General features: G+C 49.6%; 2 protein-coding genes across 5 annotated transcripts in view; one reads left to right on the forward strand and one right to left on the reverse strand.

Annotated features, from left to right (window-relative positions):
* The window catches only part of LOC119301925 (transcription factor BIM1-like), an 8,468-nt gene extending 1,116 nt beyond the window's left edge, over nt 1-7,352 (forward strand). Inside the window, exons 3-12 of one of the 3 annotated variants that reach the window (XM_037578928.1) lie at nt 1,049-1,306; nt 1,929-2,123; nt 4,392-4,518; nt 5,315-5,384; nt 5,489-5,584; nt 5,671-5,709; nt 5,807-6,017; nt 6,101-6,242; nt 6,521-6,653; nt 6,868-7,352. In XM_037578928.1, coding sequence (XP_037434825.1) covers nt 1,049-1,306; nt 1,929-2,123; nt 4,392-4,518; nt 5,315-5,384; nt 5,489-5,584; nt 5,671-5,709; nt 5,807-6,017; nt 6,101-6,242; nt 6,521-6,653; nt 6,868-6,984 — 1,388 coding nt within the window. In that variant the 3' untranslated portion in view covers nt 6,985-7,352. The remainder of the gene's footprint in view (nt 1-1,048; nt 1,307-1,928; nt 2,124-4,391; nt 4,519-5,314; nt 5,385-5,488; nt 5,585-5,670; nt 5,710-5,806; nt 6,018-6,100; nt 6,243-6,520; nt 6,654-6,867) is intronic. The other 2 variants (XM_037578929.1, XM_037578930.1) reach the window with 2 other exon arrangements.
* Nucleotides 7,353-8,778: 1,426 nt separating this feature from the next.
* LOC119301926 (rhamnogalacturonan I rhamnosyltransferase 1-like) lies at nt 8,779-12,197 on the reverse strand. Of its 2 annotated transcripts, none has more exons than XM_037578931.1 (8): nt 11,688-12,197; nt 11,255-11,322; nt 11,048-11,136; nt 10,791-10,956; nt 10,411-10,700; nt 10,128-10,332; nt 9,877-10,031; nt 8,779-9,427 (listed from the first exon to the last, which is right to left on the reverse strand). In XM_037578931.1, the coding sequence occupies exons 1-8, from the start codon at nt 11,956-11,958 to the stop codon at nt 9,184-9,186; spliced, it is 1,488 nt and encodes a 495-aa protein (XP_037434828.1). In that variant the 5' UTR covers nt 11,959-12,197; the 3' UTR covers nt 8,779-9,183. The 2 variants fall into 2 exon arrangements, with proteins under 2 accessions (XP_037434828.1, XP_037434829.1); XM_037578932.1 differs by lacking the exon at nt 11,688-12,197 and adding an exon at nt 11,409-11,666.
* Nucleotides 12,198-14,554: the final 2,357 nt, after the last annotated feature.

The raw sequence follows: 14,554 nt of genomic DNA on the forward strand, positions 1-14,554 counted from the left end.
TCAGACGACGGATTAGTTCCTAGCAGTATCAGCCAACTTCGATCGAATTGGCAGCTAGGTAGGTCAGATCATGATCTCTGGGCAGGCAGGTCCAAATTACGCTCAGGTTTCGTTCGTGAAGAATGTAATTAACCGACTAGTTCTTCCCAGCTGTGAATAAATTTTCTTCTTCTTCTTCTTGGGGCAACTGCTTGGAGATCAACCTTGGAAGGAAGACCAGCAGTAGGCGTAAACAATTAGCCAGCGCACGAACATGCTTGGTCGTCACTGTAGCGTGCGACCGGTGACGATGATTGGGGTTCAAAATCTCGTGTCAAGTTGGCGATGTGAAGCGACAACCAGAAGCAACGGCGAGCGGATCACGTGTGGGTTGGACGCAAGCGGCGGCCGTCGACGCCTCGCTCGCTTCCCCGACCTGCCTCCATCCGTCCTATCTGGCCGGGCCCCACCTTGATTATGCCCCACGAGGCCACGAGCCTAATCATGATTAGCCCAGCGCAACCCTCGTGTTAGTTCTTTTAGAAAGAAAAAACTTGTGTTAGTTCATTCTTCTTACTAGTACAATTGTTATTTTTGGTTTGTTAATGACAAGTTTACTTATGTTACTGCTGATTTTTTTAACACCAACTTATATTAATTAACCAACCACACCAGTACACTCATTCGATACAATATTCACCACACAGGGCGGTACATCATTAACAAGAATACCATCTAATCTATTATCAAAGCTATACTTAGCGATTAAATGAGCCACCATATTGACCGTACGGCTAATCTTTGATAATTGAAGATTATTGATCAACTTCGAGATACTCAACGCTTCCATCTTCAGGTCACGCATAGCAGACCTGTCATAGTCCCCCGATGCAAGAGACGCTATCACAAAAGCGCAGTCACTCTCTAAAATTATAGAATTATGAAGAGAAATATCTATGTAGAGACCGGCAATGCAAGCTTTAAGCTCCGCTTCCTCCACGCTTTGACCGGCAATGTTACTGCTGATTGTTATACGGAATATATACTGAGAAGCAAAGAATTGCTGCAGGTTTCTTTCTGAAGACGCACGACTTCCTGCAGCCGCTGGAGAAGCCGGCGGCGTCGGCACCGTCCGGCGCGGAGAGGCAGCCGCAGACGACGAAGCACGCGCTGCCGGGCGGCATCGGCACGTTCAGCGTCAGCCAGCAGGCGCCCGGAGCCGCCGGACCACTGCCGGCCGCCACCGCCGCGGTGGTGGTGAAGCCCGAGCCGCCGGCGTTCGTGCTCTGGGGCCAGCCCACGGCATCACAACCACCGAGAGCACAAGGTACCCACGATCAGTCCCCTCTCCGGCCGCCGTCGCCCGTGAGCCGTGGTGGAAGCCAGCGGTCGTAGATGCTGCTACGCGCTCCGGGGCCGGGCCTTTGCTTTCCGGTCGTCGATCGACGTCGACGTGCCGGGCGCACGCAGGCACGCACGCACGCACGTGGATCACGTCGTCTTCTCCCTCTCACCACGTCAGTGCGCAGGGCTCAGTACCTAACCTACCCACCGCCCGCGCTGTAGCCGCTGGCATGTGTCCGTGACACTCTCCCCTTCGCAGTCGCACTTTTGCTACGTGCAGTACTCTACTCTTTTTTTTTTTTAGAACTATAGAGTGGGCGAGGGACATGCTGGCCCTCCTTGTGGGCCGGCATAATGGGTCGGGAAGGGGCCTACGGCCCGTGCAACTGATGAGCCTGTTTGTCCTGCTCACCCGTCCCACGTGAACAGCCGGCTACCGGCCCATAGCTATCCTTGCGCTACGGGCACACGCACGTCGTCCCCACGAATTCTTGGCGTGCCCACTGGCGTGTGGGCCACTTTTTTCTGCTTCGTTCCGTGTCGCTGTTGGGTAAAGGGCCGGGACCGAGCTAAAGGAGTCCCCGTCTCTGTCGTCCACCTTGCAGGGCACCACCACCAGTGGACGCTCCCCTACGCCGGCGCCGGGCAGGCGGCCACCGCGTCCAGGAAGCACCCGGCGGAGCGGAAGCGGCGCGGCGGCGGCTGGTTCATGGACTCTGGCTCCAGATCCAGCGGCGGCGCCGGCTTCGACGACGACGACGGCCTCGCCGCGCGCCGCGAGGTCTCCTCCTCGCTGCAAGGTACCGCAATTCCGCTGTAATCCACGAGCAATTTCGTTCTCGGAGGCGCTCGCGCGCGTGCAGGCTTCTCCATCCCGATTGTTTATGTTTCTGTTTTTTTCCCTTCTTCTGTTTCGTTTTTGCTAGACAGCCCCATTCATTTTTGTACTCACAGCGGAGGCAGTGTTCGTGTAGAGGGGAGAGTAGAGTGGAAAGGGAGGAGCTGGCGCGACCCGACGGCGACGGCCATGGAGGCGCGGTGCGCGCGGCCGTCGCACGTCCACCAGCTCCACGCTCACCTCCTGGTCTCCGGCCGCCTCCTCGGCGGCTCGCCGGCGCTTGCGCTCCTGCTGCTGCGCGCTGCCTGCCGCGTCCGTGCGTCCCCGTGCCTCCGTCCCCTCGCCCACCACCTGCTCGACCACGTCCCCCACCCGCCCCCGCGCCTTCTCCACGCCGCCTCCCGCCTCGCGTTCCGTCTCCGCCTGACCTCCCTAGCACTCCGCCACTACCTTGCTCTCCGTGTGCGCCACCCGGCCTTCCTCCCGCCCGCCCCTGCCATTGGCGATGTGCTCAAGTCTGTCCCTGGCCGCGCAGCCCATGCCCACGCGTTACGTCTCACTGATGGAGACACGCGATTCCTGCACAATTCACTCATCGCCATGTACTTTTCCTGCGGGGATGCCGGCCGTGCTCGCCGTGTGTTCGAAGGAATGCGTGACTGCGACAGGGACGTTGTCTCCTGGACCTCTCTCATCTCCGGGCTCGTGCAAAGTGGCAGCCCCTTGCAGGCGTTACGGCTGTTTGCAGCGATGATGTGCTGTGATGTCCGTCCTGATTTTGTGCCGGTCGTCACAGTCCTCAAGGCGTACATGGAGCTCGATGACTTGCCAGGTGCCAAATCAGCTCATTCCTTGGTAGTCAAGGGTGGCTTTGATGACGAACAAGATGTTGTGACCACACTGACGGCCATGTATGCCAAGTTTGGCTGCATTGTGGCTGCAAGGGCACTCTTCGACAGGATCCCGCCCCCACGGGTAAATGTGATCCTGTGGAATGCCATGATATCGGGTTACTCCAAGAATGGGCTTGCCAGTGAGGCAGTGCATTTGTTCAAGCAGATGCAGGTGTTTGCAAGGAGCATGAGCCCAGATTCTGTCACATTGCGGTCGGTGATCATGGCCTGCGCGCAGCTCGGCTCCACTGAGCTTGCAGTATGGATGGAGGATTATGTACGCCGCAGTGAGTGCAAGGAGGATGTTCTTGTGAACACAGCGTTGATTGACATGTACGCCAAGTCAGGGAGCATTGCCCATGCGCGCAGAGTCTTTGAACAGATGCATGCGCATGAGCGGGATGTGGTAGTCTGGAGTGCATTGATCTCAGGTTATGGGGTGCACGGCCATCTTGCTGAGGCCATTGGCCTGTTTGAGGAAATGAAGCTCGCAGGGGTGAAACCGAATGATGTTACTTTCTTGGGGCTTTTGTCAGCGTGCAACCATGCAGGCGCTGTGGAGAAAGGGTGGTTCTATTTTCATTCCATGAAACCTGACCACAAGATCGAGCCTCGGCACCAGCACTATGCTTGTGTGGTGGACCTGCTTGCTCGTGCTGGTCAGCTTGACAGAGCATATCGATTTATACTTGACATGCCCATCAAGCCAGAGATGAGTGTGTGGGGTGCCTTACTTCACGGTTGCAAGATGCACGAGCACTCAAACATGGCCATGGCTGAGAGGGCAGCTCAGCACATCTTTGAGTTGGAGCAGTCCAACGCAGGGCATTATGTGCAGCTGGCAAACATGTATGCGTCTGCAGGGATGTGGAGCCATGTTGCTGGTGTACGGGTCACCATGAGAGAGAGGGGTGTCACCAAAGCAACCGGATGCAGCTCCATCGAGGTCGATGGAAAGATGCACAACTTCCATGCCTGGGATCACTCGCATCCAAGGGCCGCCGAGATTTTCGCCTTACTCTGCCTTCTTTCTCAAAGTCCAACTGGCCATGAAATGGGGCATGCCAGCTGTTGAGTTCCTTTTTGTAGTTAGGAAAACCCCCTCATATCCTGTAATACTTTCACATAGTATCTTGGCAGCCAGCATTAATTTTGTCATGCATATCGTGTCCATACAATGCAATTACGATACAATTCGTAGCGAGCACTGTGACCATCAAAATAAGCAAAACATACCAGGTTACACGAGATCTGCTGCATTCAGCGCACAAAACAGGGTTGATGATTTTTGCAAACCTCCAGTTTTTTTTTACTAATGAATGCTTTTTATGTAGCAGAGTTAGCTGTGAGGGTGGATGCGAAGGGCGGGAGCTGCAGTGGCAGCGGCACGGATCAGCTGCCAAACACACCAAAGTCAAAGCATTCTGCAACTGAGCAGCGCCGCCGTAGCAAGATCAATGACAGGTGAGGATTCCTGAACTCCTGTAGTTTGTTCAGAAGATAAACAATCCATCGGTATTGTATTGGCATTGTTCCATGGTAATTAGATATCTAAGTTGTGACCTCAATTAAAGGGCAACCTGGTGCATGTAGCTCCCGCTTGCGCAGGGTCCAGGGAAGGGTCCGACCACTTTGGGTCTATAGTACGCAGCCTTTCCCTACATTTCTGTAAGAGGCTGTTTCCAGGACTTGAACCCATGACCTCATGGTCACAAGGCAGCAGCTTTACCACTGCGCCAAGGCTCCCCTTCTAAGTTGTGACCTCAATTGTGTTGGAGAAATTTTAGTTAGTCAAAGATTTTGGTAATTTAGAACATGTTCTAGAGTAGATTGTGTGATTGTGTGCGAGATCTTAAGTAGATTGTACTACCTCTGTTCATTTTTATTAGACGTTTTAGACATTCAGACACTGTTCAAAACAGTACAAAGCAAGCTGTCTGAAACGTCTTATAAAAACAAACGGAGGGAGTATGATTGTATAAACACTAGGTATGTAAATTATCAAATTTAGTTCATGATTGAACAACAAGATTAAATCTCTTAAGATATTAATGGTTGTCCATACAAAATTAGACAAATTTGTATTTTGGCAAATCACAGATATATGCATCCTAAAAAAAAGTTGTAGATATAATGTATGGAGTACTTATTATGAAGGAGCTTATCTGAAATTATTCTCAAGACCGTTTGTGAGCGGCAGACAAACACTGGGCTCAGTGTACATAACATAACTGTTCTTCTGTCGACATTATTTCAACAGGTTTCAGATACTTAGGGACCTTTTACCACACACTGATCAAAAGAGAGACAAGGCAACATTTCTCTTAGAGGTAAGGCTCCCAGCAGCAAGTTTGTCTCCTGGTGCCCTCGAAAGAAAACAAGTTTGTCTCCTGGTTGATTAATTTGGTTCTCTCTTGATGCTATTTTTATCCAGGTTATTGAATATATACGATTTTTGCAAGAGAAAGCACAGAAGTACGAGGCTTCATTTCCAGAATGGAACCAAGAAAATGCAAAGTTGCTCCCATGGGTAATTTTTTTTTTCCAAATCTGCAATATGCGATTAACAATCCATTCTTGGACGGCTGTATCTTAACTCTGGTCTATATTTTGTAGTCAAACATGTATTTTCGATCATCTTGGAAAAATGCACAGGTAAATTTTGTTTCCTGTAATTGCATGTCATCTCCGACTGAAATCTTCAGAACTTTCTGGTCAGCGTCTTACACATACTATTATCCTTGTGGTCCAGAGTAAAGGGCAAATCGCAGAAGATGCCTCACCTGACCCTTCACAATTCATCAGAAATGGGGCCTCCCCTGGATTCAATATCACAGGCAAGCTTGATGATAACCACACCGCGGTAGCATCTGCAGCTATCTCAGGGGCACCGGATCAGGCAGAAACCGACCACATGGCTAGTGTGTCCTGTAGATCGGCAGACACTCCAACAAATATTATGAGTATGTTTGACAACCCACCTTTGCTTCTGTTCCCATTTTGGAAGTACTATTGTTTATTCATGAATATATCCTTTTTTATGCAGATAATGTTTCGCCCCAGTCTCAACCACAATGGGCAGATCCATCTGGTGTGGATGATTGCGCGGTGAACAGTGGTTTGTTAAATAATCAACAATTGATGATTGATGAAGGAACAATCAGCGTGTCAAGCCAATATTCCCAAGAGTATGTTGCAAAGAATACCACTATCTTTAGTATTGTACGTCGCTACTTGAGTATCAGATATCAGAATCCTGCATGTTAATAGTTATAATAGTTGCATTTTATTTTTGGAAACATTTAACATCCGCTTTTGATTGTTGTTATTAAACTAGCGTCTCCTGGCAATTCTAGAGTTTAGAATTTTAGATTGATCTTTTATAGAGCATATCGTGAAAAGCACTTTTCGCCTTTACCAAACAAAGTACACTGACACATTTAGGTTTTTATTTAACTCACAACAGGCTACTTAATACGTTGACTCATGCTCTTCAAAGCTCGGGTATAGATTTGTCCCAAGCCAACATATCTGTCCAGATCAACCTGGGCAAGCGGGCTGTCAAAAGACCTACTGCTGGACAATCCTCCAGTTTCAAGGTGCGTCACTCATCATACTTCATATTCCCCATATACCTATTCTGAAGATACCTCTGCAAAAAAATCATACAATTCCTATCGTTTCTATTGTAGCATTTGCACACTTTAAATAGCTCAGAGTCAGTTCTTGTAAATGCACCTTAACGTCCCCTTGTGTAGGTTATTCATCCCTGCGTATTTGAAAGTTTGACACGCGGTGTTTACATCCATGTAGGAGCACACCGACCTAGGCCCGACGAACAACATGATGGGCCATCAGCAGGCGATGCTGGGCAACGCCACCGAAGAGCTTCCGCATGCAACGAAGCGGTACAAGCCGGGCAACACCTGACGGCGGCGACCCTCAGCCACATTTCTCCACCCAAGACAGGATTGATCATTCTTTCCTCCGTGGCATTGCCAGCGGAGACCCTGAGATTGCATGTACATTATGTTGCTTCTGTGACGGCACCGGGACGGGCAAGACTTTGGTGCATTCTTTCATTTAATCTTCGCGTCGCCGCCCTTTATTTATTGTTGAAGTAAAAGCAAAACAAAACAAAGAAGCTTCCATTGCAGATTGTGAAGCTGCTCTTGTAGTACTAGTATATACAGGCTTCCATTCGTATGCGAAGTTTCTCCCCCGTGTAACCTGTAAGATAACTCGACCAACTCTTTATCTGTTAGTTAAGTTGCACCCTGGAGCATGTCAGCTTGTTAGCGTGTCCGTAGCTCTCATGTCTGTTTTGCTATTATCTGTGTTGAGTTATTATTTTTTGACACAAATCTGTGTTGAATTGTGTTAATGAATTGGATGGAAGCCCACGCCGCCTCGATCGTCGGTGGTTCTGGTGGCCGGCAGGCTGTGGCGCCGGTACCCGACCGTCGTGCGGCGGCGAGGGGGGACACGGGGAGAAGCAGGTTCCAAGACCCGATCGCGTGACTTTGCTAGTGACGGAACCCCCACGCTTGCGATGCAGCAGTGATGCGGGAACCTCGTTTACCCAGCACTTACTAATTCGAAGTCTGGCCCTGACTTTGAGGCTCACTCTTTTTGGAACTAAACAAGAAAAGGTTTTTGAAGCGAGGGCGTCTGAGTCCAAGCTTGCGACAAGATGCAAGCGCGGTCCATTGTATTGCACGTCAAAATTAGTGCGCGTCAGTCTTTGTCCCTTCCAAGACGCTGTCACTCAGCGCGCGCTGGTCGACGGCACGGGGCAAGTGGAGCAGTGGACTTGACCTGGCGGCCTTTGACATGTGCTGGGAAGGAAAACCCCGAAGAGAAAAAGGCATGTCGAAATGGACGCGACCTGCGACGGAGTGAAAGTCGGAGCGGCTGAAATCCGGCAACGCGCGGCCCTGCGGTGCCGTCGCGATCGTGCGGATTCGCGGTGCGACGGTGGTGGGTGGGCGCCGCACCGCACCGACGTGCACTTTGCCTGATGGCAACCACCCTTGCCTCGCGTGCCGAGCATATAGTAACAAATTAATAAAAGGCGGAGGAAGTTTTATGTTACGGCGCGATCGCGCGACGGCGGCGACCCTGGCGGGGACGGGGAGCACTCACGCGGGCGCGGTGGTGACTCGGAGAGCGAGGCGAGGCTCATCTGAGCTGACCTGAAGCCGATCCCGATGCCAGCCTTACTCGCAGCCGGACGAATTGCTCGGCCTCCGACGCAGCTAGCTTTGGCATCGGCGCTGCACTGAATACGGGCTGGATCGTTCCTTCCTCACAACGCGACGCTGCCTGCACCTAGGCGAGTGGAGCCCTGCGCTTGAGCATTGCGGAACGAGGTGCTCCAACAACGGCAGCCTCTATCAGCTTGAGAACAAAATCATACTGAAACAAATCAACATGGATCAACAAGTCCAAAAGTGACCTGTCATTTTAGACTTCAATTAACACGGTCTCGAATACCTACGTCCGCCCATTGTTTTTCTTCAGCAAGTAGTAGTATCAATTAACAATAATTCCTAGCGAGAATGTATCATTTCCTACTGAAAAGAAAAATAAAATCTAATCAGTTATGTGTATGATAGCTGTTCAAGTTTCAAGCCTTTGACCACTCGCGTTCTAAGTCAACATGCCTGGGCAGAAACCGGGGGAAGAACTTTTCATTGCATTCAGTAACAAACATCATGCCCAGAACTAAACACCAATATCATCAGCTCAACCAAATCATCCAAACTGTGTATTACAATGGAAGAACTTCTGACAAGCACCGTCACAATGTATGTATATGCATCACATCACATGCAAGCACAATTCAGAAACAGAAAAAACTCTACTCGTGGGTGTAATTTTCTTCTAACTCCTATCATATGTACAACACAAAATCACATGCTGCTTATTTTTCCGACAACAACAAAAGAACTGGCAAATCATGCCAATCTGTGTATATTATCACCTAACAAATGGCACCATTTATCTCTCTCAGGTGCCTGTCCCCATCAAATGCAATTGCAGCTAGATCTCCAATTATGCCTACTCAAGAAATGTAATCCAAGCCGGCCCACGGCTCTGGAAAGAATGTGTATATATCCGGGGGTATCATAAAGCTGATAGCTCATCCGGTTGGTGCAAGCACTCGTGAGGATTCGCGTAGAAGTAGTCCTCTTCCTTGGGTTTGTCCGGAATCACCTGCCTCCTGGATGGCGCGCCCATGCGGCTCGTGTGTGATGCCTTCACAGAGGAGGAGAAATCGGCCCAGCTCAATGTGCCGTTTTTGTACTCATCGACCAGCTCAACTATAAGTTTCCGGTCTAGTAGCACCGTCTTCTTGAACCCCAAGTATCTGTGGGCAGGGGACAAAATAACAGTTGAACGAAAATGGGGCAAAGCCTTTTTTTTTCTGAAACAAGATTGTGACATCCCAAAGTTTCAGCTTGTAAACATTAATTTTACTGAGGATGCAATCATGAAAAAACTGTATACACAACACAATAACTCATGTTTCAGGCATTTCACTATTATCACGCAATTGAAATGAAACATTATAAATTTGGGGTTTCAGAAAATCCTGCTGCTCCTATAAGAATGGTTGCGAACATTGCGATCATGCAGCATGGCATGGGGCAGGTAAGTAGGTGTTTCTTTCCTTTCTTTCTTTCTTTCTTTTATGCGAGGAGGTAATAGTTTTTTTCTTGATATTTAATCCAAGGGACAAACTTCTATGTCTAGTCACAAGTATAACATGATACAGTGTCACATAACAAGGGAAAAGCTGGAATTTGACAAAAGTACCTGCGATGGCCTTCAACAACTTTTGCCATGTTACCATCATAAGTGGGGATGAAAACATCACTCTCCAAGGACACCATATAATCCAATGCTGCCATCTGGGAAGAATGGTTCTGGAAAAACCTGAGTCCTGAAGGCAGTAACGTCTCCTTTCTTACCTGATTGATCATCATCAATAACAAATAAACTTCAGATACTCACATGATAAAAGACATGATAAGCATGCAGTGCTGTGTTGAAGATGTTGAACTAACCACATTGGGATAAGCTGAGGTCAGTGCAGCCATTCTTCTTTGCCCACCATATATTTCACCAGCAGCAATATATATTTGATAATGGCGATCAATGTCGAGTGCCTTTAGTACCATCGCAATCTCCTCCGGTGTTAATGGACAGAGCCCGTCTTTCCTCTTCACCTTGGAGTCGATCACTTTCTCTTTCCACCATGGGTAAGCGTATCTTCCAAGTTCAAGGCACAATTCATTTGTCAACTAAAGGTCTAAAACATCTTGAGAAAATTTGGATGAGATGCAATACCTCATTCTTGTGAGCTCCTCGGCCTCCTCGTTGCTGCAACCATGTGTACACCCGGAGAAGGCAAGCATGTCCATCTCATACCGCAAGTGGAGAACCACAAAGGGTCCATTCTGACGAAGAATTTGAACCACACGCCTGCCCAGCTCTTCTATTTCAGGGGTAAATCTCAATGCATCAAAATTGACACGGCACCTCAGTTTCTGAATCTCCATGGGTAGGCCATTATTTGCAAGCCGAGCATCTGTTTTATTCAGATGGAGAACTTTGTACTTCTTTAACATTGGTAAAATCTGTTTTCCCAAAAACAACTACTTAGAATCACTATCTGGGTATGCAGATGATTCGGATACATCACGAGAAACGGAGAGATGCAAACAAACCTGATTATGGTAATAGGATATATCAGACCAGCTGACGGGTGGCATGGAGCGAAGATACCCCTGTTCAACTCTCTTTTTCAGCCGTGGAGGCAGCTCTTTCAGTATCCGGACCTCATCTCTCAATGATGCTATGAAGTAGTCCACATCAAATATATCTCGGAACTCACTGTAGGCAAAGCAACAGCAAAGGATAAGACAAAGGCAGCCCATTATATGAGTTGTTAAGAACTGCAGTGACTGCAGAGAGAAATGCTGACCTAGGATCAGCCCAAAATGAAGTTTTATCCAACTCCGGCACGATGAGTGTGACATTCAAGTATCTTGCAACCGTCACCATATCACATATCTGATTTACCAGTGGAACTTTCATGGCTCAGTTTCAGTATTTGAACAGCAGCAATGGCTCACAAATATGGACAGCGCAGTAAATTAGATGCATTGAGATTATCACGAGCTGTACTTACAGCGGCTCGCATCTGGTTGAGACCGCCATTGCAGGACACCATCAGATAGCCATTGTTCTTGTAGATTCCTGAACACAGAACCGATAAGATCAAATGGCGGTAGAGGCTGTAACAGGGTTAGAATCAGTAGGAGTCAACCGCACAGGAGACACACAATGGTTAATCGAGCCATGGAAGTGAAGTGTTCCCGGCGAATGCGGAATCCTTGGACCAAATTGATCGGACATGAGCTGATCGACCCAAAAAAGAGGCGCTAACGCAACGATTCTCGCAGGGAAGGGGACAAATGGAAAGGGGAAAGCATTAATGGAAGGCCCGAATATTCCTGAGCAAAGAAGGAAGGGAAGCCGCCTGATTCGCAGATGATTCCTAATTCCTAACCGGAGAAGGGGGGGAGAAGGGGAGCAAAAGAAGCAGGAAACGAGCGACATACGCTTGGGCGGCAGCGGCAGCGCGGCCGCGGCGGCCCTCTCGCGGTCCGCCGGCAGCAGCAGCGGGCGCTGCACGATGACGAGCGTCTGCGCGAGGCAGCCGGACCAGACCCCGCCCAGGCCGAGCACGCTGGGCGCCAGGTGCTCACCGAAGGCCGCCGCGAGCAGCACCACGACGCAGGTCCAGAGCAGCACGGTGGTGCTGGCGCGCGCCACCCAGAGGCTCACCCGCGCCGCCCGCCGCGCCTTCCCGGCCTTCCCGCCGGCGCCCATCTCGTCCGCGGCGCCGCGCGAGAGGAAACCACCCCACCCGAGGCCGAGCGGGTAAGGCGGTGCCGCGCCGCCTGAATGGTACTCGCGCGATCAAAGCCCCTCCCTCCCACTCGCTTATGTCCTGGCTGTGCTTCCTACTAGTCCTCGCCTCCTCGTCGAAACCCGTGAGCGCGCGGCGCCGCGAGGGGTGGCGTGTCCGTACTGCCGGCGCGGGCACCGGCGGCGAGGGGGGGAGGCGCGGTGCGTGGCAAAGCGCGCCCGCGTGGCCAGGCTGGCCTATTTGTACGCACACGGCAGCAGCAGCGGGGGCTGTCCGTACAGGCGCAGCAGGTCTATACGGACGGGGTCTATGGACCGGTGGGACGGGTTTACCGTGCCGGCCCGTGGAGCCAGAGGGACGTGAGCCGGGATCGGTCCATGGGGCGCGTGTATGGACGGTCTGTTTTGACCTCATGGCCTGGGGTGGGCCCCGGGGTCGTCTGTCGTCTGGGGTGCTTCGTGTGGCTGACATGTGGGGCCTGGCCCCGCATGCCGAGAAACGAACTTATCGCCCCGGATGGATTTCTGAAATGGGAGGAAAGAATATTTGTGGTTGGCGCCCGAATGTCTGCGTTGCCGAGGGATACTTTCGCGCAAGAAACCTTGCTTTCTGAGGTGGTACTAGCAGCTTTTTATTTCCGAGAGAATTTTATTACAACCATTGATATATAGTAGAAATTAAAGCATTGATAGGAACTGGCAGACATTTGGTTTCGCATATCAAAGCTGCCGAGATTCTGTTCACGTGAGCATCATGAATCAAGTGTGGATTACCTTTATCTCCCGTCCAAGCTTCATCGGCGAGCCCATGGACTCGCTCCGACACCCGGTGGCAGGCTCGGTGTCTTCGCTCCGGCTAAACTAGTTAGAGTCTTTCTTTTTAGTGCCGCACGTGCGGTGAGCGTATAAGGACGCTTCTTCTTTGCGTTTATTTTCTGGGTTTCGATCCTTCTCGAGTTTGTCGATCTGGATGTAATCGACGAAACTCTGACGTAGATTCATGTCATCTCCTTGAAATTGGGAGGTTAGGGTTTTCTGTAGTACGTGCGCAACAACAAGATTTGATGTGAGTTGTTTCAGATCTATTTAGGGTTCAACGACGTTGATGGGTTTTGCACATGCACGAAGACTTCCTAATTGCCATCAATAAGGCCAAGCCAGCTTCGATATGGAAGCAGTGACATTGACGCATCTGTGACTTGTTCTGTTAACGGTAGTGGTCGTACAATGGTCTAGAGACCTCGGTGTCAATTTTATTATGTTTGAGGCACTTTGTACTTCTTTGTAATGCATGAGGATCTTTTCCGCAAAAGAAGAACCGTGGATCACCTTGACTAGATTTAAGCCCTAAACACAAAGACTCCCACGTGATTAGATTTGCTCCTCCTCCCGTTGACTACGCCGTCTGACCCTCCCGCCTCCAATGGTCTTTTGGGTTGTGGAGGTGCGGAGGACCTCGCTCCCCTGCCGGTGGGAAGCATCAACTCACTCTCATTCTTGTTTTGGTCCAGTGTCTTGGTTGGGGATGTATGATGATGACAATGTCTCTTGATAGGAATAATGTCTCTCACATTCGAGCACCATCTCCATGGTGTGTCTTGCGTTGGAGGGTGTGTGGACATATGTCTCCATTGGATCTAGCGAATTCAATCGGCGCTGGTCTTCGGTGGATCTGTTTGTATCCAATCTACGCTCATCTTTGCCGTACGTTTACAAGCTTGATCCTTCCGATCTACGACTCTCTTCATCGGCGATGTTTGTTGTTTTGATGTAGTGTCCAGTGAGTCATAGCACGGCGATTTCCTGACTATCTACTACAACAAGACTTGTCCGATCCCGGCGAGGAAGGACCACTGACGATGGCGCATCTTCGGTTCGCTTTAGTGCTTATAGCATTGTTAGATGGTCCATAAACATGGTTATTGTTACCTATGGTGTTCTCTATCATGTCACAATTGATTATGAATAATTTGGAAATTAAAAAAAACTATGGATCACCTTCTAGGAAGAGAAAAAGAGCTTGGTGGTTCGGAGAATCTCGCATGTTTTCATGAGCGACAAGATCGAGCGTCTTCTAATTCCCTGTTTCAACTCCAAGAGCAGTAGATCGTGAGTTTCATGGATCTACAAGACATTCATCGACTAAAATGTAGACCATACCAACCATGTGGAGCTAAACCCCCGTGAAACAACTTGTTTACTACTCCTTCCGTTTACTATTATAAGAGGTTCTAACTTTTTTTTTCTAATTTGGATGTATATAGACATATTTAAATGTGCTTGTTCACTCATCTAAGTTTATATGTAGTCCATATTAAAATATTTAAAACATCCTATATTTGTGAACGGGTGGAGTACTTACTACTACTGTATTACCACATTGAAATATCCAAACCTTGACTAGACTAAAGCCCTAAACACAAAGATTTTAGGTGATTAGATTTTCTTGTCCTCCCGTCGACACCGTCATCGACCCGTCCCGCCTCCCATGGTCTTTGGGATGAGGAGGAGGTCCTCCGCTGGCGGGAGGGACCCACTCTCATTCTTGTTTGGTTTA

The sequence above is a fragment of the Triticum dicoccoides genome, chromosome 5A (assembly GCF_002162155.2).
Source record: "Triticum dicoccoides isolate Atlit2015 ecotype Zavitan chromosome 5A, WEW_v2.0, whole genome shotgun sequence".
NCBI classification, from domain to species: domain Eukaryota; kingdom Viridiplantae; phylum Streptophyta; class Magnoliopsida; order Poales; family Poaceae; genus Triticum; species Triticum dicoccoides.